The following is a 27,588-nucleotide window of genomic DNA, read 5'->3' on the forward strand; positions in this document are numbered from 1 at the left end:
TCTGTCTGTCTGTCTGTCTGTCTGTGTGTCTGTCTGTCTGTCTGTCTGTCTGTCTGTCTGTCTGTCTGTGTGTCTGTCTGTGTGTCTGTCTGTGTGTCTGTCTGTGTGTCTGTCTGTCTGTCTGTCTGTCTGTCTGTCTGTCTGTCTGTCTGTGAAACACACTCAAAGTTTTAACATTAAGGCCCGCCAGGTTTCTTAACTCACCTGCACATTCACTTTCTAAATACTGTATGGTATTTGTATTATGTATTTTTATGTATGCAAATACAATTAAATAAAATGAGCACAGATCCTTGCTGTAGACAGACTGTAGTTATTTACACCTGGGTGATCAATAAAGATACATCTCATCACTGTAGCTATTTACACCTGGGTGATCAATAAAGATACATCTTATCACTGTAGCTATTTACACCTGGGTGATCAATACAGATACATCTTATCACTGTAGCTATTTACACCTGGGTGATCAATAAAGATACATCTCATCACTGTAGCTATTTACACCTGGGTGATCAATACAGATACATCTTATCACTGTAGCTATTTACACCTGGGTGATCAATGAAGATACATCTTATCACTGTAGCTATTTACACCTGGGTGATCAATAAAGATACATCTTATCACTGTAGCTATTTACACCTGGGTGATCAATAAAGATACATATTATCACTGTAGCTATTTACACCTGGGTGATCAATGAAGATATGATAAAGATGACCCCTGTACTCTGGTTGTGCTGACCCCTGTGAACGCTGAGCGAAAGCCGTTGTTGCCGCCCTCTGGTGGTAAAAAGGTGAACCATACACTCTCCACAGAAGGACTACATGAAAGTCAATGGAGAAAGCTGGAAATGAATTCCCCCAAAATACGTCCCGTTGCCTGATAAACATCTTCCAATACGCTCCTCCTTGTGCGTCCAATACGCTCTACGCCAAAGCACAGGCTGACCGGCCCTATAGTCCATGGGCCAGACCCGATATCGGTACCACTCAAGGTGACGAAACTTACATATAATTTTTTTCAAAGATCTATGTCTGTAGATGATATTTTGGTATGATAGCCCTTCCGCGTGTAGCTTTATGCCAAGCAAGCAGTGCAAAAATTTACCGTAGTGGCATGCAGTAATGCGCCTTTCATTTTCCGCCGCCCAGCGCCCAGGTCGCGCGGAAATAGGCTGTCTATTGCCATTCTCTTTGACAAACTCTAACCATAACCAGCTCCTTAACAACGCCTAAACTTAACCGTTCTAACCTTAACCAACTCCGAAACAATGCCTAACCTTAACCTTAACCTTGCCTAACCTTAACCATAGAAATTATATTGCCATTCTCTTTGACAAACTCTAACCTTAACCAGCTCCTTAACAGCGCCTAAACTTAACCGTTCTAACCTTAACCAACTCCGAAACAATGCCTAACCTTAACCTTAACCATGCCTAACCTTAACCGGCGAAAGAATACACGTTAAAAAAAAATCACGTTAAAAAATATTTTCGATGGGATTCGAACTCGCCAGCAAACAAGCCATAGGATCCACAGCCATGTGTCCTTGCCAATTGAGCTATTGCTAGATACTGAATAAGGGGCGGTGACTTATATATATTGAGCTCCGCTCGTGTCGGATCTCATGCGCATGCGCGGGCACCTCGCGCGAGCACGCCGGCGCACGCACGCACCTGAGCGAGCACGCCGCCGCCGGTGCACGCACGGTAGCATTTGTCTGAAAAGAAGGGCGCTTTACCGCACTAGCGTGCGGTGACGAATGCGGAAGCATTTTTGCACTGCTTGCTTGGCATTAACGTACAGGCAGCCCTTCCGGAGTGGTAGCTTTATCATAATTATCAAGTCATGAAGTATACCCACCCCCTCAGGAAATTGCATTTCAGATGCTGGTGCATATATATCCTGCTTTAGACTCATGTCTACAGGACATCTGTCAATGTTACACAATATTGTCTTTGGTATCATTTTAAAAAGGGGACTATGTCATCTTTCATTCAAGCTAAGATGTGAATCTTTCTGGCCAATATAGAGTGGTACCGACAAGTGAACTACTATAGTTTGCGAGATATTGCGCTGATCCAACGCTCTGTGTAGGAGAGTGGGGGTACAGACAGTAATAGCCGAATAGCTGCCGTGTGACTATTCTCATCCGCGGTGCAGATATGGCAGTGAAATGCCGAGACAGGAGTATCTGCTGGGCGTCCTCAGCGAGTCCCGCCAGGCAGCAGGCAACGTGTCCTGACCGAGGTCCCCCGGTATCGTTAACACTTTGAGTGCCAACAGGGCGGCTAGGTGGTGTAGTGGGCAAGGCACTCGCCACCAGTGTGGAGACGCTAGGATTCGCGTGTTCGAATCCAGCTCTCCACATTGTTTTCAGTTTAGCTGGTCGTCCGCAGTAATACACATTGGCCGTATTAGTGGGTGGGAAACTGATGGGTGGGGATCGGGCGTTGTGGACAGCGACTCCTACAAGTCGGTTGGTGCGCCTGCGCAGTAGAATCAGGAAGTGTCGGGGGCAGCGTGAGCCTCCCACGCGTTACTCCTCGCCACTGAGAGATCGAGCTGCGCAGGTGAAAAGATGCGACTGCTGTTACCTCGAGTACCGGAGGGGACTTGTGCTATGTATGACTTAGTCCACATTGCAGCCGGCTTGTGGGAGGCAAGAAACAGCGTTCGTGACAGGGGAGGGTTGAATTGGATGATACGAAATTGGGATGGGAGAAAAATATAGAAAAATGGGAGAAAAAGTGGATCCAAAAAAAAAAAAAACTTTGAGTGCCAACGACGAGATTTCTCGTTAGTTCATGCTAACCGTTGAGTGCCAGAGAGACGAGAGATCTCGCTTTTGATCGTTATTTCTTTTTATTATCCATTCATTTTGCATCAATCTAGCCTCACGTTACCAGTGGGGGGATCTGTCTGAACTCGAACAGGGAAAATACCGCCCCCTATCGTCTCTCTGGATGGTACTGCACCCCTTTGGATTGGATTGAATGAAACGCATGGAGGGAAAAAAAGTCCTGCTTCCACATTTTACTTGTCAGACAAGTAACCGGAGACGATCCAAGTAATCGCCCACCACCAGCACAGCGGAGAATGTGTGTTTCCAGTACCCAGCGTTGGATCAATAAACGCGATCGATATTTGGAATGGCGATCAGGAATTGGAATAATCTTCTTGGAGAACATCTGATCTGAGGTAAGGAATCTATTTTACCAGTCTTGGGATAAGCAGAGCTATTTTCACCTATATATCAGCGTGTGCCATATGTGTGTATGTGTGTGTATGTGTGTGTCTGTGTGTGTGTGCGATCAGGAAATAAGATAATCGATTTTTCAGCCCGCTTCTATAGCGTGCATAAGTACACATATACTATCAATAATCTAGCGTTTATTTGAAAACGATTCATAAATAGGCCGAAAAATGACAACGTGTTTTGTGTATTCCAGTGTATTCCAGTAAAGGGTGATTATCACAGAATCTTCTGAAATGTTCTGAAACTTTCAAGAAACGAGCGTTTTTCAAAATGGTATAAAACGGAAATGAACCGATTAAAAAACAATCCGCTTCGACAATGTTGACTGCAAACAAGCCATTGATAAGCGACGGCCATATATTAGACACATAATTTAATGGCCATAATTTAAGTTATAGTTTATGCGTTCGCAAATATGAGAGCTCTGTCATTGAAGTGGGTGGTGGCACGCAACGGGGTTCCGGGGCACCGGACCCGTGGCACTCAAAGTGTTAAACAAACAGAGATGCCAACATTATCGGAAATGCTCTTTTTCTAGCCTAGCTTAGCCCGATTGAATGGAAGTGGACACGGAACCGACAGGCTAGTGTTCCGTATCCACTTCCATTCAATTGTGCTAAGCTAGGCTAGCTAGCTTGCAGCCGGATCGCTTTCTACTGAACGCACAGAGAGGAAACTGGTATCCATCTTCTGGAGAAGACAGTAAGAACACGTCCCACACAGTGAGACCTCTAACCTCTAACCTCTAGGGGGGGGGGGGGGGGGGGGGTCAAGGCTGGTTGTAGAATGAGTGAGAATGAGAGTGCTATATCAGGGTTGAACCAATCAGATTCTACTCACCCACGGTGAGTACGCCAGCAAACAGGAACACTAGGCTCCACATCATCTAGAGAGAGAGAGAGAGAGAGAGAGAGAGAGAGAGAGAGAGAGAGAGAGAGAGAGAGAGAGAGAGAGAGAGAGAGAGAGAGACAGAGAGAGAGAGAGGGAGAGAGAGAGAGAGAGAGAGAGAGAGAGAGAGAGAGAGAGAGAGAGAGAGAGAGAGAGAGAGAGAGAGAGAGAGAGAGAGAGAGAGAGAGAGAGAGAGAGAGAGAGAGAGAGAGAGAGAGGAGAAAGAGAGAGAGAGAGGGAGAGAGAGAGAGAGGGAAAGAGAGGGGTAGAGAGAGACAGACAGAGAGAGACAGACAGACAGAGTTAATTAATCAGCAACATACCGGAGGTGCTGTAGAATAAAGCTAATTTCAATATAATAAAGAAAACAAACATTCTGTGGCTCCACAACATCACTCTCCCATTCATTGTCTATGTGGAGCTCCAGACTTTATACCAGATGACATCAGTTTATTTTTTTTAATATCTTTTATTGTGAGGCTTTTCATAAAACAATGAGACAAATCAACAAAAACAGTCAACTTTATCATTTATTTTATTTTATAAATAAAATAAAATAAAACAAAGTGCTTAAGAGTAGTGAAATTTACCAACATACTCTGATCTCTACACATATTCTTCAACCTGTACACACACACACAGCTGTCTCATAAGTATGTCATTATCCAGATATTTCTATACATCATATAATTCATATTATGTACATATGAACCAGATTCGCTTTTGGTTTTTAAGAAAATGGTTTGTAGCTATTTTTGAAGATTACAAATGTGAATAATTATTTTTTTGTTATTTTCTTTTAGAATACTGATTGGAGTCTTAATTTTTGTATTGTGTGTGACGACTGAATACAACGACTACTGCTACATCAATGCTCCACTTGTTGTGTCTACTCTCCTGTACCTATACTACACTACATACTTTGTTAGCTCGTCGTTCTATAGATCTAGACTATAGGGCTTCATTGCAGTAACCTATAGGTCTCTATGTTGTAACACATGTCATTCTACAGAGATCTAGGCTAGATTCAAGATTCAAGAGATGTATTAGTCACATACAGACACGAGACATGTAGTGAATTGAAGGTGGCCATGCCCGCCTTGATTGTGCAAAAAATACAAATAATAGAATAAAATAGAATAGATAATAAAATAGACATGATAAAAAGTATACTAAGATGAAATACAATGCTAAGCTTACGAATTAAAAGGTAATGAGTCCTATATACACTACTATACAATATACAGTTATACTATATCTAACTATACTATATCTAACTATACTATACTAACTATACAAAAACATAGTATATGTGTTTTTTTTAGTGACCTTTTCTTTTGTGTTTAAAGTGACCTGTAGTGTGTGTGTGTGTGTGTGTGTGTGTGTGTGTGTGTGTGAGAGAGAGTGCAGGATGTGGTGTGTGTGTGTGTGTGTGTGTGTGTGTGTGTGTGTGTGTGTGTGTGTGTGTGTGTGTGTGTGTGTGTGTGTGTGTGGAGAGATCAGTGTTCAATGTTCTGTTGGCCTGGGGGAAGAATCTGAGCCGGACAGCCCAAACCCACCGGAACGCGGGACTAGCAGACTTAACTTACCGGTACATATCAACATTATCTGGCCTCAGTAAATACTATCAAACTCCACTATTAAACTTTCCAAAGACCAGAGATGGGACGGGCACTCGCACGCACGCACGCACACACACACACACACAGACACACACACACGCACACACACACACACGCACACACACACACGCTTATAGCAGACTCAATGATTTTAGAATATTTCAGCTAATGAAGTTAAATCAACTATCCAGTTCGTTTTTTTATAATGTAAACGTTTGGCTACTTGAGAGGGAGAGAGAGAGAGAGAGACAGACTCTGTTGTGTTCAGTCTGACTCGCGGAGCACCTGCTGCACTTAACCCTTTCACTGCCACACGACAGCCGGTTAACCCTTTCACTGTGACAATACAGAAGGTTAGCCCTTTACTATCACACAACCGACGGCGATGCTCCATCATTAGCATCATTAGCTCCGCAAAAAAGTTGTGCGATAGTAAAGGGCTAACCTTCTGTCGTGTGGCAGTGAAAGGGTTAATCTATGCGCACTGCTGCCAGTATGCCTGAATCAGATACAATTGAACACAAACGGTTCCAAAGATATTAATGTTTCACACCGACAACAGAGTCCGTTGACTGGGAATGGAAATGAGCTGTAATTCCTGCGCGTCTCCCTCCGTCTCCGGTAACGTGAGACCTGAGTATTTAACCGTCTACACCCCTCACACACAGATGTAGTGCTTAGTTTCCAGTGCGTCTGACAATCTAACAATAATTGACACATTTACAAGTCGTATTACATTTTGCGAATAAGGAAAACAGATAGGAGAACATTTCGAAGCACTAGACATTTGCGAATATCAAATTTTTGACATATTTCCGAATGGCACAACGTTTACAGCACTTCTTCTGAAGAATCCTCCCTGGTGAGATATGGCGGCCGAGACCGCGCCGGCTCACATGTCCTGAGTTCATACAACTCTATTGTGTCCAACACTCCATCCTTCCTCTCCTAACACCTCACCCCACCCTCCTTTCCATATCAACCGACACCAACCCCCCCCCCTCTCTCTCTCCCCTCCCGGAGTCAGATGTCTCACACCTTCAGTGAATGTTCGCGGACGACTCAGCCCTGCTGGTCTCTGACAAGAACAAGTTACAGGTTGAAACATACCTAGGTTCCATCCTAGAGGCAAATCTTTCCTGTGACAAAATGGCATCCAATGTAATAAAAAAAGTCAACCAACGAACTAGATTCTTGTACCGGATCTCGTCTCTGGTAAACAAGAATACCCTGAAGACTCTGGCAGGAGCACTCATTCAAGGGTACTACGACTATGCTTGCACCTCATGGTACCAAAGCACCTCAAAGGCGCTAAAAACAAGATTACAAACATCACAAAACAAACTGGTCAGACTACTACTTGACCTTACTCCTAGAACCCACCTCACCCCTGCCCACTTTGACAACCTAGGATGGCTTAGAGTAGACGACAGAGTACAGCAACTTGCAATGGGCCTGGTCTACAAGATACACTACACGACTAAGGTACCCATGTACATGTCAAAATACTTCCCAAAGGTCAGTGAATACCACGACCACAACACCAGAGGGAGTTCCACAAATCATGTTAAACCCAGATTCGGCTCAAACAAGGGACTAAACACGTTTCGCAAGTATGCCACAACAATGTGGAACGCCCTACCCAAAGCTGTAAAGGAATGTGAATTAGGCTTGGGCGGTATCTAACTAACTGGCTACCGTTCTGTGATTTGTGAAATAGCTCTTTTAGGTTGAAAGAACGGCCCTAATGTCAACGTGTTTCAGTATAAGCGTTATTTATGGTGATAACGAGTATATTGTTAGCTCCATCCACTCTCTAGAGCTGTCCCCGAAGCCTGTTTTTGGGCTTCGAACTTCGTCAGGGTTTTTTGAACGGACGTTCGAACCTTCGTTTTTAATTTAAAAAAATATATATTAGAAAAAGAAATCATTTTTTTTAATTTTTTTTTATAAATATCCTTAAACTAAATCCTCAATTTGAATAAAGTGATTAATCCCATTAAATGAGTATTTTCTTTTTATATTAAATCAACTTTCTTTAATGAATATAACTCATCAGTTTTAATACTATAATATTAGTGTAGCCTAATCTTTATCTGCAACTGTGAAGAAAAACCCCATTGGTTTAACACATCCAGTGCCGTTCAGCAGAGGGAGCTGTGGGCCGGAGTGCCAGCGCTCTGTTCAATGGGGATAAATGCCGGTGTTTGCAGTGCTAAACCTATATTAAATATTATAGCTATGGATCTAATAACACAGTCGATTGTCAGTGAGTTTCTTCCGGTCAACATGCAAAAAACAGATAATTTTTTCATCCATACATTTTCGTTTTATACCGTGGTGAATATGAGCATAGTTCCAGAGCGATTCTGTGTAATCCCAGGAAACGCAGCCAAACAGCGCTTTACTGCATTTCACTATAAATCGTGCCATTTCTCAACTGGATCAATAATCAATCTGAAATCAACGCTAGATTATCGGTATTATGTTTCATCATGCATGCAAGAAAGGGTAAGCTGTGAAAATACTTTAAACCTGAGTTAAATAAACACGTGTTAACTAAGTCTATATTTGACTAAGTACATTCATTGATCCGGTTAAATTCCTCCACAGTCTCTTGTTGACCATCCTCCCCAGGGTGGTTGCAGTGAGCAGCCGAAGACGGCGAGTCCAGCTTCTTCTAATCGAATATTTTGGCCCCGGAATCCAGTGAGTTTAGCAGCAAGAAGCAGAAGGTTTGAGACAATGTGCCCCTCTGTCACTTGACATCTGTCACCAGTGGTGAGACTGGGCGCTAAGTCAGCTTTGAAGTGGATCAGCTGGTGTTTACTGCCAACAGAGCGGGACTGTATTATACACAGACTTCAGATCGGTCAATGTTCTTAATGTTCACACTAAGAGGCTTCGGTACAACCGTCAAGTAAATATAAAAACAAGATGGAGTCAGGAAGGTTCATTAACCCTTTCAGTGCCAACGTTTTTGGATCGTTTTTCCTTTTTTTTCGATTTTAATATCCTATTCAATGTCAGGGACCCGTATGTTGCCGTTAGAAGGCATACTGCGATGCCGAGGGTGCAGTACCGGCCAGATCCTCCCAGGTGGCAGTATCAAGAGTGCAGTAAACCCTGTTCCAGACCCTGTGTTACACTCAAATGTCTCCAGGCACAGTTTTTCAGTAGAGGCAAGCCTAGAGGTTCAATCGGTTGCATCCAAAGTTGGGTGGACGGTATGGTCTAAAATTTATATCACGGTATAATTTGAAACATAGACGGTAACGGTATATATCACGGTATCAGGGTTTCCGTTCGAATTTATTTTTGCCGGTCTCCGTGTCCTGCAAGATTTCAATCTCCCGGACAAATGGGAGAAATTCCGGTCAGAGTTTATTGAGCTTAAAAACAATTGATAGGCAGGCTGTTGTGAAGGGCCAGATTAAAGCTGAGAATCTACGTTTATTGTTTTATATATACCTTGTATATTATTTATATATACAAGTTATACCCCTTTAAGCCTGCGTTTGAATCCTAGTAATATTCACTTTCCTCATTGGATAACGCTCTTGGCGCCAGACGGCGAGCCCCTAAAGTCAGGTTCAAAGGCGAGTCTGGGCATGTTGGAACATGCCTGGAGCCGGCGCATTGATTCGAGACGAGAACTGAGGTTTGGCACTAGAAAGCCACTTAAGTATATATATCGTGGCAGGTGCGAACAGCAGTAGTGTTCGGCGTTCGGTAAAACAGTGAAGTGCAAGCAGTTCGTCTAAACAGAGTGTTGTGAACCACGTGCGAAGTGAATAGTAAAAGTGTCAGAGTTAATGCAGTAACGTCAAGTTCGACTTAGCTTAATGTGAAGTAAAGAGTCGTCATTTAGTGTGAATCGTGCCAACAGCAGTTCGTTCGTGTGCAGCATTACCCAGCAGTTTGTTCGTTTAGTAGCTAGTGGAACCTTAGCCAGTGTGCGTGGACTAAATACATTGGTGCCAGTACACGAGGAGGGCCTAGTCGTGGAACCTACTGGACATGTGCATATTGGAACCGACGGCGGCGATTGCAGAACCAGTATTGGTTGGATTATAGTGATTGTGGAACGTACTACCTGGAGAAGAGCATCGTTAATACCCACTGTCGTTTGGATTTAACCACCTTGAAGATTTACCTCTGGCTAGCTTCGTCATTGCTATCGGGCAATTGGATTACAGTTATTGCTTTGTTGCTGAGCCTTTGGATTACAAGGACTGGATCTATACGAGAACCCCTTCTTCTTCAATTGAACAGACTGAGTATCCGAACATTCTTCTTTCCTCCAGAGCTTACATCTCTGGGAGGAAACCCCTTGTCTCCAGCGGTACCAGCGTTTCCCCCTATATTGCCATCCTACGCCAGGCGGCGTTTAGTCTAGTACCCCATCGTAGGAATTATTCATTCCAACTGACGTTTGCTACTGACTGACTTTATTCATATTCTTCGCCATACAAGCGCAACCTTAATTCCCACTCTGTATAATTGATGCATAATAATAAATATTCTAAATGATATTTCTTTGTCACCGTGCCGTATTATTCTGAGTGTCTGCCATAATTAACTGTACTTTCTGGCAAGTAATAATAATGATAACTAGCAGTGGTTTAATCTATCACAATCTTTAATACAGTCAGGGTTTTGTAACCCCTCAGTTACACAGGCTATATAAAGAATGACATCCTCAAGGCATGTAGATTTATAATATTTTAACTTAAAACTAGGCTACTTTTGCGTATACAGTCATTATATTCCAAATAAAATAAGTCCCTCGAGACTCCGTGCTGCTCCCAACGAAGCGATAAACGAATCCCAATAGTATGCAACTGCAGAGCCGCAGAGCCAGCGGCGCTTTCAGGTCCGGTCACAGGCCCGCTCAACAGCGCCCCCCACCCAACGGCTGAATTGCCAATGGCTGAATTGGAGTATTGCACTGTGCGGCCCACAGCTGTCAGCTCTGCGGCTCTGCAGTTGCATGCTTCTCGCAAATCCAGCATCCAGCTCCCGCTGCCTAACCCAAATTAATTTCGACATCGCTTCACCAATAGTCGTTATCAGAACACTACACACATATAATGTTCACAGCAAACTGTAGTTGATCACCAGGTATGTTTTATTAAGGTAGGTTGAATAATTCATATAAGAAAAACGATAGGGAAATCTCTCTTACCTTTCTCCACTGCTTAAAAATGGCAGGAACTGAAATCGAAACTTGCTGTGCGCCGCGCGTGATATGCGTTTATTATGAAATGACAATTGCGTGTTGACACGCCCACTGCTCGAAGCCTCTGTGCTCCTAAATAACTTTTTCCAGTTCGCACATATCTATCATCTATGACTAATTCTATCTATTTTTAGGGGCAAATTAGTGAAATAGTCGCGCTGTGGTTACATGACGTCATTGCTATTTTAGAGCTGCTCTACCGGTTACAAGGTATAGTCAAAATCCATACCGTAGAGCAAATTCATACCGTTTATACCGTTTATACCGTTTATACCGTCCACCCCTAATCCAAACGTCTACGGGACATCCGATGCATGTGTTGTAGTGGGTTATGTCATGGACCAGATGGACAGCAGATGGACCAGATGGCAATCAAACAATTGGAATATTATTTTTGGAATACTCCCGATCACAGGTAAGGACTATCTGACGTCAATTTCAGCAATGTTCTCATACCCATCCAGCTGATCAGCGTTTTCAACCTGTTTCTGTCGGTCATGCTTGACCAGAAAAGCGATAAACGCTAAAAAATTAAGTTTTAAAAGAAAGAAAGTGTGTAATGGAAAGCTGGCGTAGCTATAGCTATCTGGGGAATTCCAATGGCTGTGAATGTGTTAAGCTTGAGCGGTCCGATGGTGGACCGCAAATGACATCACACCATAAATCCATCTCTACAGACTGTATGAATTAATGTTTTCCAAATGTAGCCAATAGTAAAGACCCTAACCCTGTCAAAACAGCAGTCAAAGTGTATATTTAGGTTAAAGTGTTATTAGTGAAATATGAGTTTTGGAAATCTTCAGAAACGAGCGAATATCTACGCTAGGAAATGTGTGCCGCCATTTAGTTTGTAGTCATATGAGGAGAGGAGACCCAGGGTGCCGCCATTTAGTTTGTAGTCATATGAGGAGAGGAGACCCAGGTGTGCCGCCATTTAGTTTGTAGTCATATGAGGAGAGGAGTGCCGCCATTTAGTTTGTAGTCATATGAGGAGAGGAGACCCAGGGCTTTCGATGGCCGTTGGAATTTCAAGAAACGACACTACCCAGCTCAAGCCAGCTCCTGTCAATAATTTTTCGGGGGGTTATCTCCCACAAACCTGAATGTTATTGGCATAAATTAGAACGCAGTTCGTTTCTCTACCTTTCTGTGAACGTCTAGCAAAAAAACTGCATTGCAATCTGATGAAAAATAGCGGAGAAATTTACATTATAAAAAAGTAACTGCACTAATGCACTACAGTAGATTTCAGTAGATTCACGGTTTTTGCTGCACGCCTGGTGATACTAAATCCAGATTGACCTCTGCCATTGAAAAGAGGAGATTTGGCCCGATCCAGAGATGTGCGACTTGGCCACAGTAATTTATAGGCCTGCTATTCTATATTCTATAATCATATTTCAAATTGCATGTGTCCGGATGGCAGAATTCAGTACTGTATACAAAACCTTCTGTTTAATCATCTTCCCTTTATTCATTTGCTTCGTTTTTTTTATACACGTGATCTCAAGAAGGTGCTGAACGAAACATACTACCTAGGATACATTTTGTTAGTTCAATGCTTCCCTTCCTCCTCCAATAGACCACTGGCGTAAGACTCAAACTGATGATATCCAAATTCATTTGGAATAATAAACGCCCGAGAATCAAAATAACTACCACTCAACGTAGGAAACAGGATGGGGGCTTGGCAATCCCTGATTTTTTTATTTATTTTTTTATTATCTTTCTTCCCCTCTTTTTCCCGATTTTTCTCCCATCCCACCCTTCCTGGTTGTTGCGTACTTTCCCCTACTGTTGGTCCGGGAGACCGGAGACTGTCACATGCTTTTCCTCCGACGCATGTGCAGCCTGCCGGCAGGCCAACCTGGCCGCGCAGGTTCTCACCGGGGAGAGTGTAGCGTGTGGGAGGCCACACTATCTCTCCTTAGTTCCAACCCTTGCTGAGCAGGCGCCCCGACCGAACTGTAGGGGTCGCTGTCCACAACGCCCAGGACCCACCCTTCAGCTTTCCCACCCTCTGATACAGCCAATTGTATCAGTGTGAGAGGCCAGCCAAGCTGATAGCAACGCCGGGAGCTGGATTCGAACAGGCGAATCCTAGTGTCTCCCGGTGTTGGTGACGAACGTAATCTCTGTGCGCCACCTGCCCCCCCCAGCAATCCCTGATTTTAAGTTATAGTTCTGGTCCTTCTCGCTGAGACCCTGATAAACTGGCTGGACCCTGACATGTCTGTGTCGTGGCACTCCTTAGAAGCAGCAGCGGTCTCACCACAAAGACTACAGGATGTAGTATACTATAATATATTATTATTATTATTATATTATTATACTCCACCATTCCTATATCAACATGGCAGCTAAGATATGGACCAATCATATCCCACGTGATTCAAACGTGGCGTGATGTAGAGAGGTCCTGTGTGGTTAAATGCCTGTGGCGTGATGTAGAGAGGTCCTGTGTGGTTAAATGCCCGTGGCGTGATGTAGAGAGGTCCTGTGAGGTTAAATGCCCGTGGCGTGATGTAGAGAGGTCCTGTGTGGTTAAATGCCCGTGGCGTGATGTAGAGAGGTCCTGTGTGGTTAAATGCCCGTGGCGTGATGTAGAGAGGTCCTGTGTGGTTAAATGCCCGTGGCGTGATGTAGAGAGGTCCTGTGAGGTTAAATGCCCGTGGCGTGATGTAGAGAGGGCCTGTGTGGTTAAATGCCCGTGGCGTGATGTAGAGAGGTCCTGTGTGGTTAAATGCCCGTGGCGTGATGTAGAGAGGTCCTGTGAGGTTAAATGCCCGTGGCGTGATGTAGAGCGGTCCTGTGTGGTTAAATGCCCGTGGCGTGATGTAGAGCGGTCCTGTGTGGTTAAATGCCTGTGGCGTGATGTAGAGAGGTCCTGTGTGGTTAAATGCCCGGGGCACCTCGACTGACTCTCCAATCTTTCATAACCAGCAACTACTTGTTGGCCACAAACCTGTTAATATTCCTCAATGGGAGAGGAGGGCAGTTCATACTCTGGAGGATATTCATGATACAAACGGTCTTCGAGCGTTTCGGGACCTAAAAGAGTTTCACGATATACCTGGCGAATCATTCTTCCTTTACCTACAACTAAGGTCGGCGCTCAGGGCCCACAGTGTACCCACCCCCTTTTGTCGGGTAATGAACTGGTCCGTAACATTGCTGGATGTTATTTATTTGGAGATATATATAGACTGCTCGTGTGGTTGGGGCGGGACAAACAGGTATTGATTTGCGGACCGCTGCAGACGAGGTGGTCAGGGGCGCGATGTAGCGGCGGAGTGGGGGTGGGGTGTTGGTCCTGGGGGATTTGGTGGTCTTGGGGGGTGGGGGGGTGTCTAATGTCTTCTGTGTTGTTTGTGGTGTTTTTTTTGTTGTTGGTATATTTGGTATTTTCGTAATTTGTATTTATTAGTTTAAGTTTTCATTTGTAAGTATTTCTTGTTTCTTATTGTCTTGTCATTATCATTATTATTGTTGTTATTATTAACTCAATGGATGCCAGACCCGAATAAAGTCAGGTTAACTCGCCGACGCTTGAGCGCCAAACCCGAGAAAAGTCGGGTTTTCATCATTATTTCTTTTATTCGATATTCGACATTCATTATCCATGCCTGGTGTTATCATAGGGAATGAGTCTGATAGGATGCGGCCGGTATTGCACATCCTTTGAAACTCTGTGTCTCGGGCTGTGCGTCGATTATATTGGTCCGGGCGGACTTTTCTATGGCAAGGGGAGCGGTTGCCCCGATCGGCTTGAGGAGCGTCAAATGCTCCAGATCGATGATGTATGGCGGATTATGTTGGCGACACGATTGACACCAATACTGGGACTCGCAATCAGATAATTGGAATATTCTTTTCTGGCAGATCCTAGTCTATATGATATAAATCTTGTGTTGATCAAAGCATGCCTTCATTGTGATCCGAGCGTATGTGTGTAACGCTAGTCCATGATGTATTCCGTTGGTGACGATCAAAGAATCAAAAAATGTAATCCTTTTTCAGTTTTTTTCTCCCCTCCCAATGTTAGTCGTTATGCCAATTCCCAATCCCCTTCCTGGTCGTTGCGCACTCTACCCCCCACCGTCGGTCTGGGAGGGCGGAGACTATCACATGCTTCCTCCGACACATGTGTACCCAGCCCACCGCTTCTTTTCACCTGGCAGCGCGGACTCTCACTGGGAGAGTGTAACGTGTGGAAGGGTCACACTACCTCCCCCAGATCCTTCCCTCGCTGTGCAGGCGCTCCGACCGAACTGTAGGAGTCGCTGTTTACAACGACCAGGACCCACCCCACCGGCTTTCCCTCGCTGACACGGCCAATTGTGTCAGTATGGACGGCCGACCAAGCCGGAGGCACCGCAGCTGGATTCGATCCCACTGTCTCTGCGGTGGTAGACAGACGCTTAGTCCGCTGTGCTACCCGGCTATTGAAGTAGTCGATGACTCTACCTCTCCTCTAACCTAATTAAACCTAACTAACCTTACTGTCATGCACTTGTCCTAATAAACTAACCTACACTGTAGCACTCAACACTTTGATGAACATTGTTACTCAGCTGATAGAGTTGTGCCCTTCCTGATGACCTGTCGTACAGAACTTGTAAGTCGCTTTGGATAAAAGATTCAGCTAAATGACTAAATGTAAATGTAAATGTCCACTCCTCTCTCAACAACAAAAGAAGGTTCCAAGATGTCATTCAAACTAAATAATTGGCCCGAACCCCAAACATCATGTCAGTGCAGGTTTTAAACAACCTGATTCAATCCAGGAATTCAGTTCAACACCGACTAAGGACTACTCTTATTATAGAATAAACCATGACATACTGTTCCATAAACTGTCCCAAAGAGGGGTTCCTAAGGTCATAGTTAGGATTTAGGTACGCCCATCAGCTTATACACGTTAAATGGGGTACCTCGATGTCAGCTCATTTTAATGGGTGGGTAATGGAGTAAGACAGGGCGGGATTTTGTCTCCCTTTGATTGATTGAACATTTTATTAACAGATTGCAGAATGGGTACAATACAGTACGGCTCAATACACACAATTGTTAAGGGGATGCAGACCAGAGAAAGACTTTCGTCTGGTTTACATCAGGGTCCCCCATTTTCAATTCATCATAACATATATGACATACATGACATACAGATAGACAGTACTGCTACATCTATACATTTATGACCAGATCTACAAATACAGTACTGTTTGTGATACAAAAATAGTCTAAGAAAGAGAGTATAACATTTGAGGGGGAAGATACTGTACATTGGAGGAGGTTGGGTAGGTGGGGTGGGGGGTGGGAACTGTACATTGGAGGTGGTTGGTAGGTGGTGTGGGGGGTGGGAACTGTACATTGGAGGGGGTTGGGTTTGGACATTTACAGGGGCCATTCCTGTTCAATGTATATATGGATGACCTCTATATGGATGACGGGAGGCTGCAATTCGAAACTGGCCACCGTAAATGCCCAAACCCCCCCACCACCTCCTAATAGACAGTCTCCTCCCCACCGCATGTATATATCCCCTCCCCGCTGTATGTATATTTCTCTCCCACCCACCCACCCCCTCCTAATGTACAGTCCCCTCCCCATCATATGTATATACTCTGTCAGGATCTAGGGGTAACAGTACTGTATATTTGAATACCGTTTATGTCACAAATGTATCAGTACTAAATACCTATATGTCCCTATGCCATAAATGTCATGTATGTTGTGTATGTCATAAATGTCTATATGAATTGAAAATGGGGGACCCTGATGGAAACAAGACAAACGTCTTTCTCTGGTCTGCATCCCCTTAACAATTGTGTGTATTGAGCCGTACTGTATTGTACGGTTTGTACCCATTCTGCAATCTGTTAAATAAAGTTTTCATTCATTCATTCATTCATTCATTCATTCATTCATTCATTCATTCATTCATTCCACTAAACTAGGGGAATGTAAGACTGGATGTATGGTGGGGGAGAGCCTTATCAACCATCTGATTTATGCTGATGATTTAGTCATACTGTCCCCCTATAGTGCTGGTTTACAGCAACTGCTTAAAGTCTGCTCTGTGTATGGTATATACAACATGATATCAAATTCAACCCTAACAAGAGTGTTGTTATGATCGTGAAAACTAAGGAGGACCAGAAGCTAAAGTGTCCCTCCTTCTTTCTGTCTGACTGCGCTCTAGATGTGGTGAAGAGTGTGCAATATTTGGATCACAATATCACTGATGATGACATGTGTGATGACTAGGGCTGTCGCGGTATGACATTTTCTCACCGCGGTTGTGTGTGTGACTAATCACCGCGGGATGCGGTGGTACCGCACTTCTATTAAAAAAAAATCTTTTTATATAATACCTGTATAGACCACTGCACTTCCGCATTACATTGAAATCGGGGAGGAGATAGCGGGGGGAGCAAATGAATGAATGTGGATGAGAGCCGTGATGTAAGTGGTTGCAGCTACGGCTGTGTGGGCGCTGGAGACATGATCCAATAGACTTTCATGCGCCCCAGTCTCCTGAACACGGCGCGACCCACTCCAAATCGATCAGAACTAAAATCGGCCGAGCTATAGTCCCCTTTTCACCACCGAGTTCAGAATCCCGGAAGTGTTGCGGTGGTCTATATATATATATATTTTTTTGTATTATTAAGACATGCGAGTTTACCCGCGATCGCGATTAGAAAAAGATTCTAAGGTCGTAGGAGTCCCGAAACTATTTTAAACATGTTTGATAATCTATCCATTTGTCCCTCAACCTTCTGAAATGTGATCAAAGTAGATTAGGGTGTTGCCTGCTCCTTTACAAAGTGATGCGTTGTGGGATATATGCCCTTCTCCAACTTAAAACTAACGTTATTTGAGCGAACATTTAACGTTATTATAACACTATTTTAACGTTAGTGAATTTGAATGCATATAGCTAGTTAAATATCACAACTTGTGTCATCATTGTTCATCATTGGGGGAAACTAGCCAATAGCGAACGTTATAGATCTAGCTAGCCTATAGCTAACGTTATTAGATAGCGAACGTTAACTAACGTTTTGCAAACAAAGCTAACGTTAATATCCAGTTGACATTACAGATCATAATAGCTATAATAACGTTAACGAAGTGAGAGTAGAGATTAGGGAAACGTTAATGTGGTCCCGAGTGTAGCGGGGACGGTAGAGAGAGGCGGCACTTAATTTGCGTGTAACGTTAGTCAATAACATTAAGAATAGAGAGCTGCAAACGGAAATGAATGCCCAGTCCTTGAGAGAACGGTTGTCTGGTCTACTGTCACCACCTTACAGAGGGAATTACCCCGAAGTCCGGCTAGTTATAACAAGCAAGTTACATGACCGGCACTTTGGCCCGGGAGGAGAGCGCTCCCCTGCACTCCACTACGGTTCAGATTAATACAGGAACAGGTAGGGCTGGGCGATATAACGATAACGATAAATATCGCGATATATTTTAATAATCGATATCGAATATCGAAATTAAAAAAAATCGAAAAATCGTTTTTTTTTTTTTTTTTTACCTGCAACAGGGCAGTTTTAAAACCAGAGACAGTGGACAGACTTGTCTTTCTTGGCTTTGCTTGTCCAAATGACAATACTGACCAAATTCAGATTTCTTTTTCTCTTGTCCATTTATTTTGTTTGCTTTCTAATTTAAAATACAGTTTGAAACCGTCTGTACACAGTAGGCTATGTGTGCTAGCAGAGCTAGTCTCCAGTCACGGTGCACATGTGCGGTGGTTTGTCCACCAAAAAAGCGCCAAAAGATCGAAAATAAACTAGCAGAGCCAGAACTGTTCAACTCCCCTGGAGCCACAGCCAGCAGAGAAGCCGGTTTACTTTAGCTTTCAAACCAGCTGCAGCCTGAGAACTGGAGTGTGAGGGGATGTAACACTAAAGATGGCGGCAATGACAAAGAATTGCTGCAAAATAAACATACATCTGCTGTTAAAAAAAATATATATATGTTTTTAATTTTTTTTTATACTTATAACAATTCGATAATTCTCGATATCGAGAAATAAAATAAAATTATCATATCGTTATCGCGATATGATTTTTTTCCATATCGCCCAGCCCTAGGAACAGGTAAACATTGGGGGCTCGAGTCCGGGATATGAAAATAAATCCTGATTTCATCTGTGAGTTGTAAACTGTGTGGAAAACGTGAAGTTAGCTCATGCTACTGGAAAACGGACGCACAAGGCAATCTCGTCATTAAATTAACTGAGTTTAAAATGATGACGCCCCATTTGCTATTTTCTTTTTTACCACGGTTGCCGCGGTTGTCTGTTCTCCATCCCGCGGGTGCCTTGTTGACACACCGTGGGATTGCGGCGATGCGGTTACCGCGACAGCCCTAGTGTTGATGTTGATGTGCAGCGCCAGTGCTGCAAAACTGTACGCACAGGCCAATATGTTGGCACGGACATTTTATATGTGTACAGACAATGTGAAAATAAGCCTGTTCAGAGCCTACTGTACCTATGGTGTAATTATAGCACAGCCAAAATAAAATAAAAACTGCAGGTAGCATAATAATGATGCATTTAGGATCCTCCTTAGGCTATGGTTAGACTAGTGTATTCCTGGCGTTTTTTATACGTTTTTGACGACGTTTCATGTCCTATCTACACAGAAATGCGTTTTTTGGCGTTTTTTTGTGGATACGGCTGAAACGCAAAATTGTGTTTGCGTTTGGAGATACGCAAAAAAAACGAGTCGACAACAGCGTGTAGTCAGCACGGAGCAGTTGTTGCGAAAACGCCCATGCGCAGTAGATACCATCTGCGTGCCCTTCCGGTGACAACAGTGTGTGTGTTTGGGACAGAGCTCCGTGTCCCAAATAGCTTCAGCTACCATGTGTTGTCAAGTTATTGTTATAAGGACCCCAGTCCAAGCTACAACAGTCTGCATTCCCTTAACAATTGTTTGTATTGAGCCGTATTGTATTGTACCCATATGCAATATGTTAAATAAAGTTTACATCCATTCATTCTGCTAGCATTACCGATTGCATGAGCAGCTGGCTAACGTGAGCTATCAGGATTCAGACCCTGTTAGCTCAGAGTTCCTCTTTCAACTTAACAAGCATTAAACAAAATGGCCCAGTCATCTATTCACCTTTGTTTAATACACACAGCGTTGTCTCTAATGTTATCTAACTACTGATAGCTCGCGATATCATCAGTTTCGTGCTGGCTAAGTAGCGTGAGCTAACGTTAGCTTCTAGCCACAATGCTATATTGTTATAATGGCATACTCCATTGACGTTAGCATGCAGCTAACAATGCTACCGATCGTTTTTTAGACTAAACTATCCGCTCTTGGTGGTCACTTGTGTTGATGTTAGTTTTGTTTCATCAACAAATGACAGGCAGAACACACAGTGAATGTATCCGTTTTGTTTATTGCACTTTTATTAGGCTTTGCTGAAAAAAGAATTGCTGCATTGAGTGAGCAAGCAAGATGGTGGCGCGGCATAGGCGCCTGCCTTATTGACATTTTCTTTGCTGGAGCTTCCACCAGGAAGTGTATTGGCACATTCGTTCTGATTGGTTGAAATTGCCTTCATGTTTGCCACCTACTGCCACCTACTGCTTTGGCAGTGTACTACATCAGTGTGCTCGGCTGACAAAAACGAAAAAAAAAACGAAAGTGTGACTCAGGCGCACGACGTCGCGGCGATACGCATAAGAAAACAATACGAAGATGATACGAAAGGTGTAACCTCTGCCTTAAGCTCCCAAGACGGACTAGTGCAAGCCATTTGTTTGTGACTAAACATTTCCCCACCTTCCACGCTCTGCTGAGGAACTTGTTGTTTAAATGTACGTGTCATTATTAGAGTCAAAAAACAAGATAATAGGCGCCATTAGTGACGTAAAACAAAGTGATACAAGGTACTCCTCTGATCTGTGGAAACATTGGAACCGATGCCTTTATGTATTTAATATATTTTAATCTATGTTGTTGGCCTTGTTTCTTTTGTTATTGTATTCTTGTTGTTGTTGTTTTGTATATTATGTGTAATATGGACCTTGAGTCTGAAATAAAGTCTTCATCATTATAATGTGATATTGTACTTGCAGAAAATCCATCCCCCCCCCCCCTCCTAGATCACCTCTTTTGGCAAGTTATTCGGAAACACAATCAACTGGACAAAGAATGGTTCCAATGCCGGTCTCACATGTCGACCCCGGTTACGCCTCTGCTGATTTAAACCTAGAAAACCCTAGCCAGGGTTTATTTATATTTCTCTCACATCACATCTTTAAAGGTTGACCTGTATTCAGAGTACTGTATAATCGTGACAGTGGGGGAAGGTGACACAAGAAGACGAAGAAGTCCATTGTTTTGACTAGTCGAGCATCGGAATGAATGGCAGCGCACGGCCATTTTGGATAATCATGCTGGATTTTTACTGGTGGTACGCGCATTACAAAAACCTTTGTAAAACATCCATTTTCCGTGGGATTTTTATAAGCAAGACACTTAACCCCTAACTACTCTCGATGAGCAAGTTGGCACCTGGCATTTGCCTCCGCCGTCAGTGTGTGAATGTGTGAGTGAATGGGTGAATGTGAGGCATACGTTGTAAAGCCCTTTGAATAAAAGCCGTTATATTATAAATACAGTCCATTTAGTTAAGAGGATAGAGGAGAGGAGGAGAGGGGCGAGGAGAGGAGGATAGAGGCGAGGAGAGGAGAGGAGAAAAGGAGGATAGAGGAGAAGATAGGAGAGGAGATGAGAGAGATGAGGTGAGAGGACAAAGAGGGGAGGAGGATAGAGGAGGGAGAGAGGAGAGGAATTAAGAGGATAGGAGAGGAGTTAAGAGAAGAGAGAGATGGGAGAGGAGAGAGAGAAGAGAGGAGTTAAGAGGACAGAGAGGAGAGGAGTTAAGCGCACATAGAGGTGCTACTGGTCTTGTATATCAAACTAGAATGGTTCTTATCTCTGAGCTTCAAAGCTCTATAAACAAGCACTTCAAACCGCTTACACACACACGCACACACACACACACGCACACACACACACACACACACGCACACGCACACACACACACACACACACACACACACACACGCACACACACACACACACACACACACACACACACACACACACACACACACACACACACACACACACGCACACACACACACACACACACACACACACACACACGCACACACACACGTCAAGCAGCGAAAGCTAAACAGATAAGGTGTTTAAATAGGCAGCAGCAGCAGCATAGTGTTTAAATCAATAAGATGAATAGGTCGTTAGGTTGATACAATCAGCCACGGTCAACAGTGCTAGCCTGATGGCAGGGTCAGAGGTCAGTGTGTGACACGTTCCATCATGATCAATCAGTTTCTTCTCGATCAAAGCCGTTCTGTCATCTTTGACTACGAGTTACCAAAGACGTTTCAAAATAACTGGAGAAACTCTCACCGTGGCTCCTCCCCCTCCTCCTTTTTGTCCTGTGGTCGATTAGTACTTTATTTACATATTTTAAGCGAGATCAGGCGGCACCCTTCCGATGCTTCCTAACATGCTTCCTTACTTACTTACTTTACTTATCCTCTTCGTCCCGGTTGGGGCATAAGGCCGCAATCGTACACTGCCACTGAATCCTGTCTCGTGCGTTGGCCTGCGCTTCGTCCCAGGAAAGACCCGTCTCCTTCAGCTCCATCGTCACTGTCCTTCGCCCAGGTGTTCTTTGGTCTACCCCTCTTTCTCTTCCCAACTGGGGTCCATCTCAAGGCAACTCTGGGTAACCTTTCATTGGGCATCCTCAATACATGACCGAGCCATCTTAACCTCCGTCTCCTTATCTCAAGGGACATAATTATGCAAGCTGCCTGTCTTCTTATAAAGTTCCTCATTCGAGATTCTATTTGGCCAAAAGATGTTGCAGATCCTACGTAAGCAGCTATTGTGGAAGACGTCAACCTTTCTCATATCCTGTTTTGTTACTCTCCAGCACTCAGAGCCATATAGCAGGACAGACTTACCATCGCTGTTGTAGAGCCGGAGTTTGGTTTTAAGGCTATATTGTTTAGACTTGCAGATGTTGCGAAGTTGGCTGAAAGCACCTCTTGCTTTCTATGCCTATGCTTCCTAACATCCTTCTATTAGCATGCTAATGCTAATAACTATAAGGAGAGTGTCAGTGATTCTGTGTGTTTGTCTGTGTGTTTGTTAGCATGCTAATGCTAATGCTAATGACTATAAGGAGAGCGTCAGTGATTCTGTGTGTTTGTCTGTGTGTTTGTTAGCATGCTAATGCTAATGCTAATAACTATAAGGAGAGCGGGTCAGTGTTTCTGCGTGTTTGTTAGCATGCTAATGCTAATGCTAATAACTATAAGGAGAGCGGGTCAGTGTTTGTCTGTGTGTTTGTTAGCATGCTAATGCTAATGCTAATAACTATAAGGAAAGCAGTCAGTGTTTCTGTGTGTTTGTTAGCATGCTAATGCTAATGCTAATGACTATAAGGCGAGCGGGTCAGTGTTTCTGTGTGTGTTTGTTAGCATGCTAATGCTAATGCTAATGACTATAAGGAGAGCGGTCAGTGTTTCTGTGTGTGTTTGTTAGCATGCTAATGCTAATGACTATAAGGAGAGCGGGTCAGTGTTTCTGTGTGTGTTTGTTAGCATGCTAATGCTAATGACTATAAGGAGAGCGGGTCAGTGTTTCTGTGTGTGTTTGTTAGCATGCTAATGCTAATGCTAATGACTATAAGGAGAGCGGGTCAGTGTTTCTGTATGTGTTTGTTAGCATGCTAATGCTAATGCTAATGACTATAAGGAGAGCGGGTCAGTGTTTCTGTGTGTGTTTGTTAGCATGCTAATGCTAATGCTAATGCTAATGACTATAAGGAGAGCGGGTCAGTGTTTCTGTGTGTGTTTGTTAGCATGCTAATGCTAATGACTATAAGGAGAGCGGGTCAGTGTTTCTGTGTGTGTTTGTTAGCATGCTAATGCTAATGACTATAAGGCGAGCGGGTCAGTGTTTCTGTGTGTGTTTGTTAGCATGCTAATGCTAATGACTATAAGGACAGCGGGTCAGTGTTTGTCTGTGTGTTTGTTAGCATGCTAATGCTAATGCTAATGACTATAAGGAGAGCGGTCAGTGTTTGTCTGTGTTTGTTAGCATGCTAATGCTAATAACTATAAGGAGAGCGTCAGTGTTTCTGTGTGTTTGTTAGCATGCTAATGCTAATGCTAATAACTACAAGGAGAGCGGTCAGTGTTTGTCTGTGTGTTTGTTAGCATGCTAATGCTAATAACTATAAGGCGAGCGGGTCAGTGTTTGTCTGTGTGTTTGTTAGCATGCTAATGCTAATGCTAATGCTAATAACTATAAGGAGAGCGTCAGTGTTTCTGTGTTTGTTAGCATGCTAATGCTAATGCTAATGACTATAAGGAGAGCGGGTCAGTGTTTGTCTGTGTGTTTGTTAGCATGCTAATGCTAATGCTAATGCTAATAACTATAAGGAGAGCGTCAGTGTTTCTGTGTTTGTTAGCATGCTAATGCTAATGCTAATGACTATAAGGCGAGCGGGTCAGTGTTTCTGTGTGTTTGTTTGTTAGCATGCTAATGCTAATGCTAATGACTATAAGGCGAGCGGGTCAGTGTCTGTGTGTTTGTTAGCATGCTAATGCTAATGCTAATAACTATAAGGAGAGCAGGTCAGTGTCTGTGTGTTTGTTAGCATGCTAATGCTAATGCTAATGACTATAAGGCGAACAGTCAGTGTTTCTGTGTGTTTGTCTGAGAGTCCGGCACTCTACTGTGCGCTCCTTTCTAGTTACAAGTCCCAGATGTTTCATCGCAGTAAATTGGAGGGTTCTGTCTCTGATTTCTAACTTTAGGGAGTGGTGGTGCGCGCTCACAAATAATACTGAACTGCCCCGGAGCACAGGAAGAAAACTGGTGATCACACAAGCATCTTATTGTCTGGTAAAGTCAGCGCCCCGTTCATTATGTCCACGCCAGGTCGAAGCCTGGGAGGATTATGCGTTTGGTTGTCTGCTTGTCTGTCTGTGTGTCTGTCTGTGTGTCTGTCTGTCTGTCTGTCTGTCTGTCTGTCTGTCTGTCTGTGTGTCTGTCTGTCTGTCTGTGTGTCTGTCTGTCTGTGTGTCTGTCTGTGTGTCTGTCTGTCTGTCTGTGTGTCTGTCTGTGTGTCTGTCTGTGTGTGTGTCTGTCTCTCTGTAGGTCTGTCTGTCTGTCTGTCTGTCTGTCTGTCTGTCTGTCTGTCTGTCTGTCTGTCTGTCTGTCTCTCTGTCTCTATGTCTGTCTGTCTGTGTGTCTGTCTGTTCCATTCTGTTATACCCCACATTCCTTAAGAAGTCCACGATTGTGCCCGTGCCCAGGAAAAAACAAAACCAGCCTTTCCTGAATGAGTGTAACTGGATCTCAGTGTTTTCAGACTCCAGTTAAAGGAGCACTTCACCGTAATCTCACACACGCGTCCAATTCATTTAGTTTATGACAATTATTGAGATTGAATGAGTTTGAATATGGCCACCAGTGATGTCATCATCAGGGGACAGGACACTGAATCCTAGTTAATTACAGCTCAATGAAATGATGCAGGTGAAGCACATCAACCGGCTATTGCCTCCTTGTCTCTCTCCTTTCATCTACATACTTTCATTGAGCTGTAATTAATTATTCAATAATAAAATATCTATATATATTATTGAATCATTAACAGAAACCAAAAATGGTATGCCATAGTTTACAGGTTCAACTGTATGAAGTCAATTATGAATATGAACATGCCTTTAAAAAAAATATATATATATATATATGTATATATATTTATATTATACAAATGTCTTCTCCTGTGAAATAAGGACGTGACCTGCACGCACGCGGTCGGTCACGCCCCTCAAATGGAGCGGAATCGAGAAGCAGAATCCTTCAAATTCAAAGATGCCCAACGACCCTAAGTTATTATAATTATTATTACTAATAATAATAACAATAACAATAATAAAAACAACAATAATAATTAAAAAAAAAAACAATAATAAGTCGGTCACACTCCAACCTGTTGTTGATGAAGCCTAGAGCGCATTTTATCACAGTTTACCACACACACACGCCCCCCCCCCCCCCACACAAACACCAAACACGCACCCCCCCCCACACCCCCCCACACACACACGCACGCCCCCCCACCCCCCCCTCCACACACACGCACGCCCCCCCCACACACACACACACACGCACGCCCCCCCTCCCACACACACAATACTGTACATATTAATCACAGTTTACCACACACACACACGCCCCCCCCCCCACGCACGCACACCCCCCCCCCACACACACACACACACGCCCCCCCACACACACACGCCCCCCCCCCCCCCCCCCCCCAAGGCAGGGCGGTGCCTCTCTCTCTCTCTCTCTCTGCCAGTCTGGCTCCTCGGCTCTCAGTCAGTCTCTCCAGTAAAAATTAAAATGACAAAAGAATGTGGCGTCGCTCGTCGTTCAGATTCAGCTCGTCTTTCAGTCAGACTCAGTATGACGACGACGCACCACAGACAGATACTGGAGGATCCTGGAGGATCCTGGTGGATCTGGTGGATCTGGTGGATCTGGCCGCGTAACGTAACGACAATAATAAAAAGCGAACACGCCCTCCTCGATGAGAGGGACAGACAGAGCAGCCGGCAGACAGAACAACAACACGCAATAATAATAATAATAATAATAATAATAATAATAATAATAATAATAATAATAATAATAATAATAATAATAATAATATAGAAGTATAGAATATCTGGTGAAAGTGTGCAGCAGGATCCCAGTTTTGCAAACACACCGACAACAAAACAAGGACCGGTTTCTGCACCAGACAGACTATATGCATTATGATGATTAAAGGGACAGTTCCAATAGAGCAGCTATAACGAAATATTAATAACAAGAGTGACGGCGGGACGGACAGCGGTGTCCCGGTGCTTTATTACTTACCTCGTGGATCATCTCGGTGCAGCAGGACCCGTCTTCTGTCCTTTATTATTAATGTCCCGGTTCGGTTCTTCTTGTGGGACAGAGAGGGGGACAGAGTACAGACCGTGCGAGAGAGAGAGAGAGGGGGGAGAGAGAGAGAGAGAGAGAGAGAGAGAGGGTCCTATGGAGGCTATAAACGGCGCTGCCAGCTTTGGTTGTTGCCAGTGAATGCAGTCAGTGGGTTACTGGGAGGGGCGGGGTGGGGGTGGGGGGGCGGGGGGTACATTCCCGAGTTAACCCCGCCTTCGCGGGCCGTCAGAATGGAGATGCTTCCAGCTGCAGCTCCGGAGAACAGCGCTTACAAGCCCCCGCACATACAAGGCCGCACATAGCAACCCCTCGCTTCCATTGGCTGATTTTGGTCACGTGATTTTGGCACGTTGCACTGCGGGATTGATTGATTGATTGATTGATTGAAAACTTTATGGTGACGTGATTTTGTGTCACGTTGCACTGCGGGATTGATTGATTGATTGATTGAAAACTTTATTAACAGATT

The 27,588-nt window shown here is 43.9% G+C and overlaps 1 protein-coding gene across 1 annotated transcript in view; it reads right to left on the reverse strand.

Annotated features, from left to right (window-relative positions):
* The window catches only part of LOC311247721 (uncharacterized protein), a gene marked incomplete at its 3' end in the record, with an annotated part of 47,253 nt that extends 20,010 nt beyond the window's left edge, over positions 1 to 27,243 (reverse strand). Inside the window, exons 1-2 of the mRNA XM_084338727.1 lie at positions 27,051 to 27,243; positions 4,105 to 4,150 (exon numbers count right to left, since the gene is read on the reverse strand). Coding sequence (XP_084194853.1) covers positions 4,105 to 4,150; positions 27,051 to 27,062 — 58 coding nt within the window. The remainder of the gene's footprint in view (positions 1 to 4,104; positions 4,151 to 27,050) is intronic.
* Between the last annotated feature and the right edge of the window lie 345 nt (positions 27,244 to 27,588).

Source organism: Notolepis coatsorum, assembly GCF_963971535.1.
Source record: "Notolepis coatsorum genome assembly, contig: SCAFFOLD_1209, whole genome shotgun sequence".
Lineage (NCBI taxonomy): Eukaryota > Metazoa > Chordata > Actinopteri > Aulopiformes > Paralepididae > Notolepis > Notolepis coatsorum.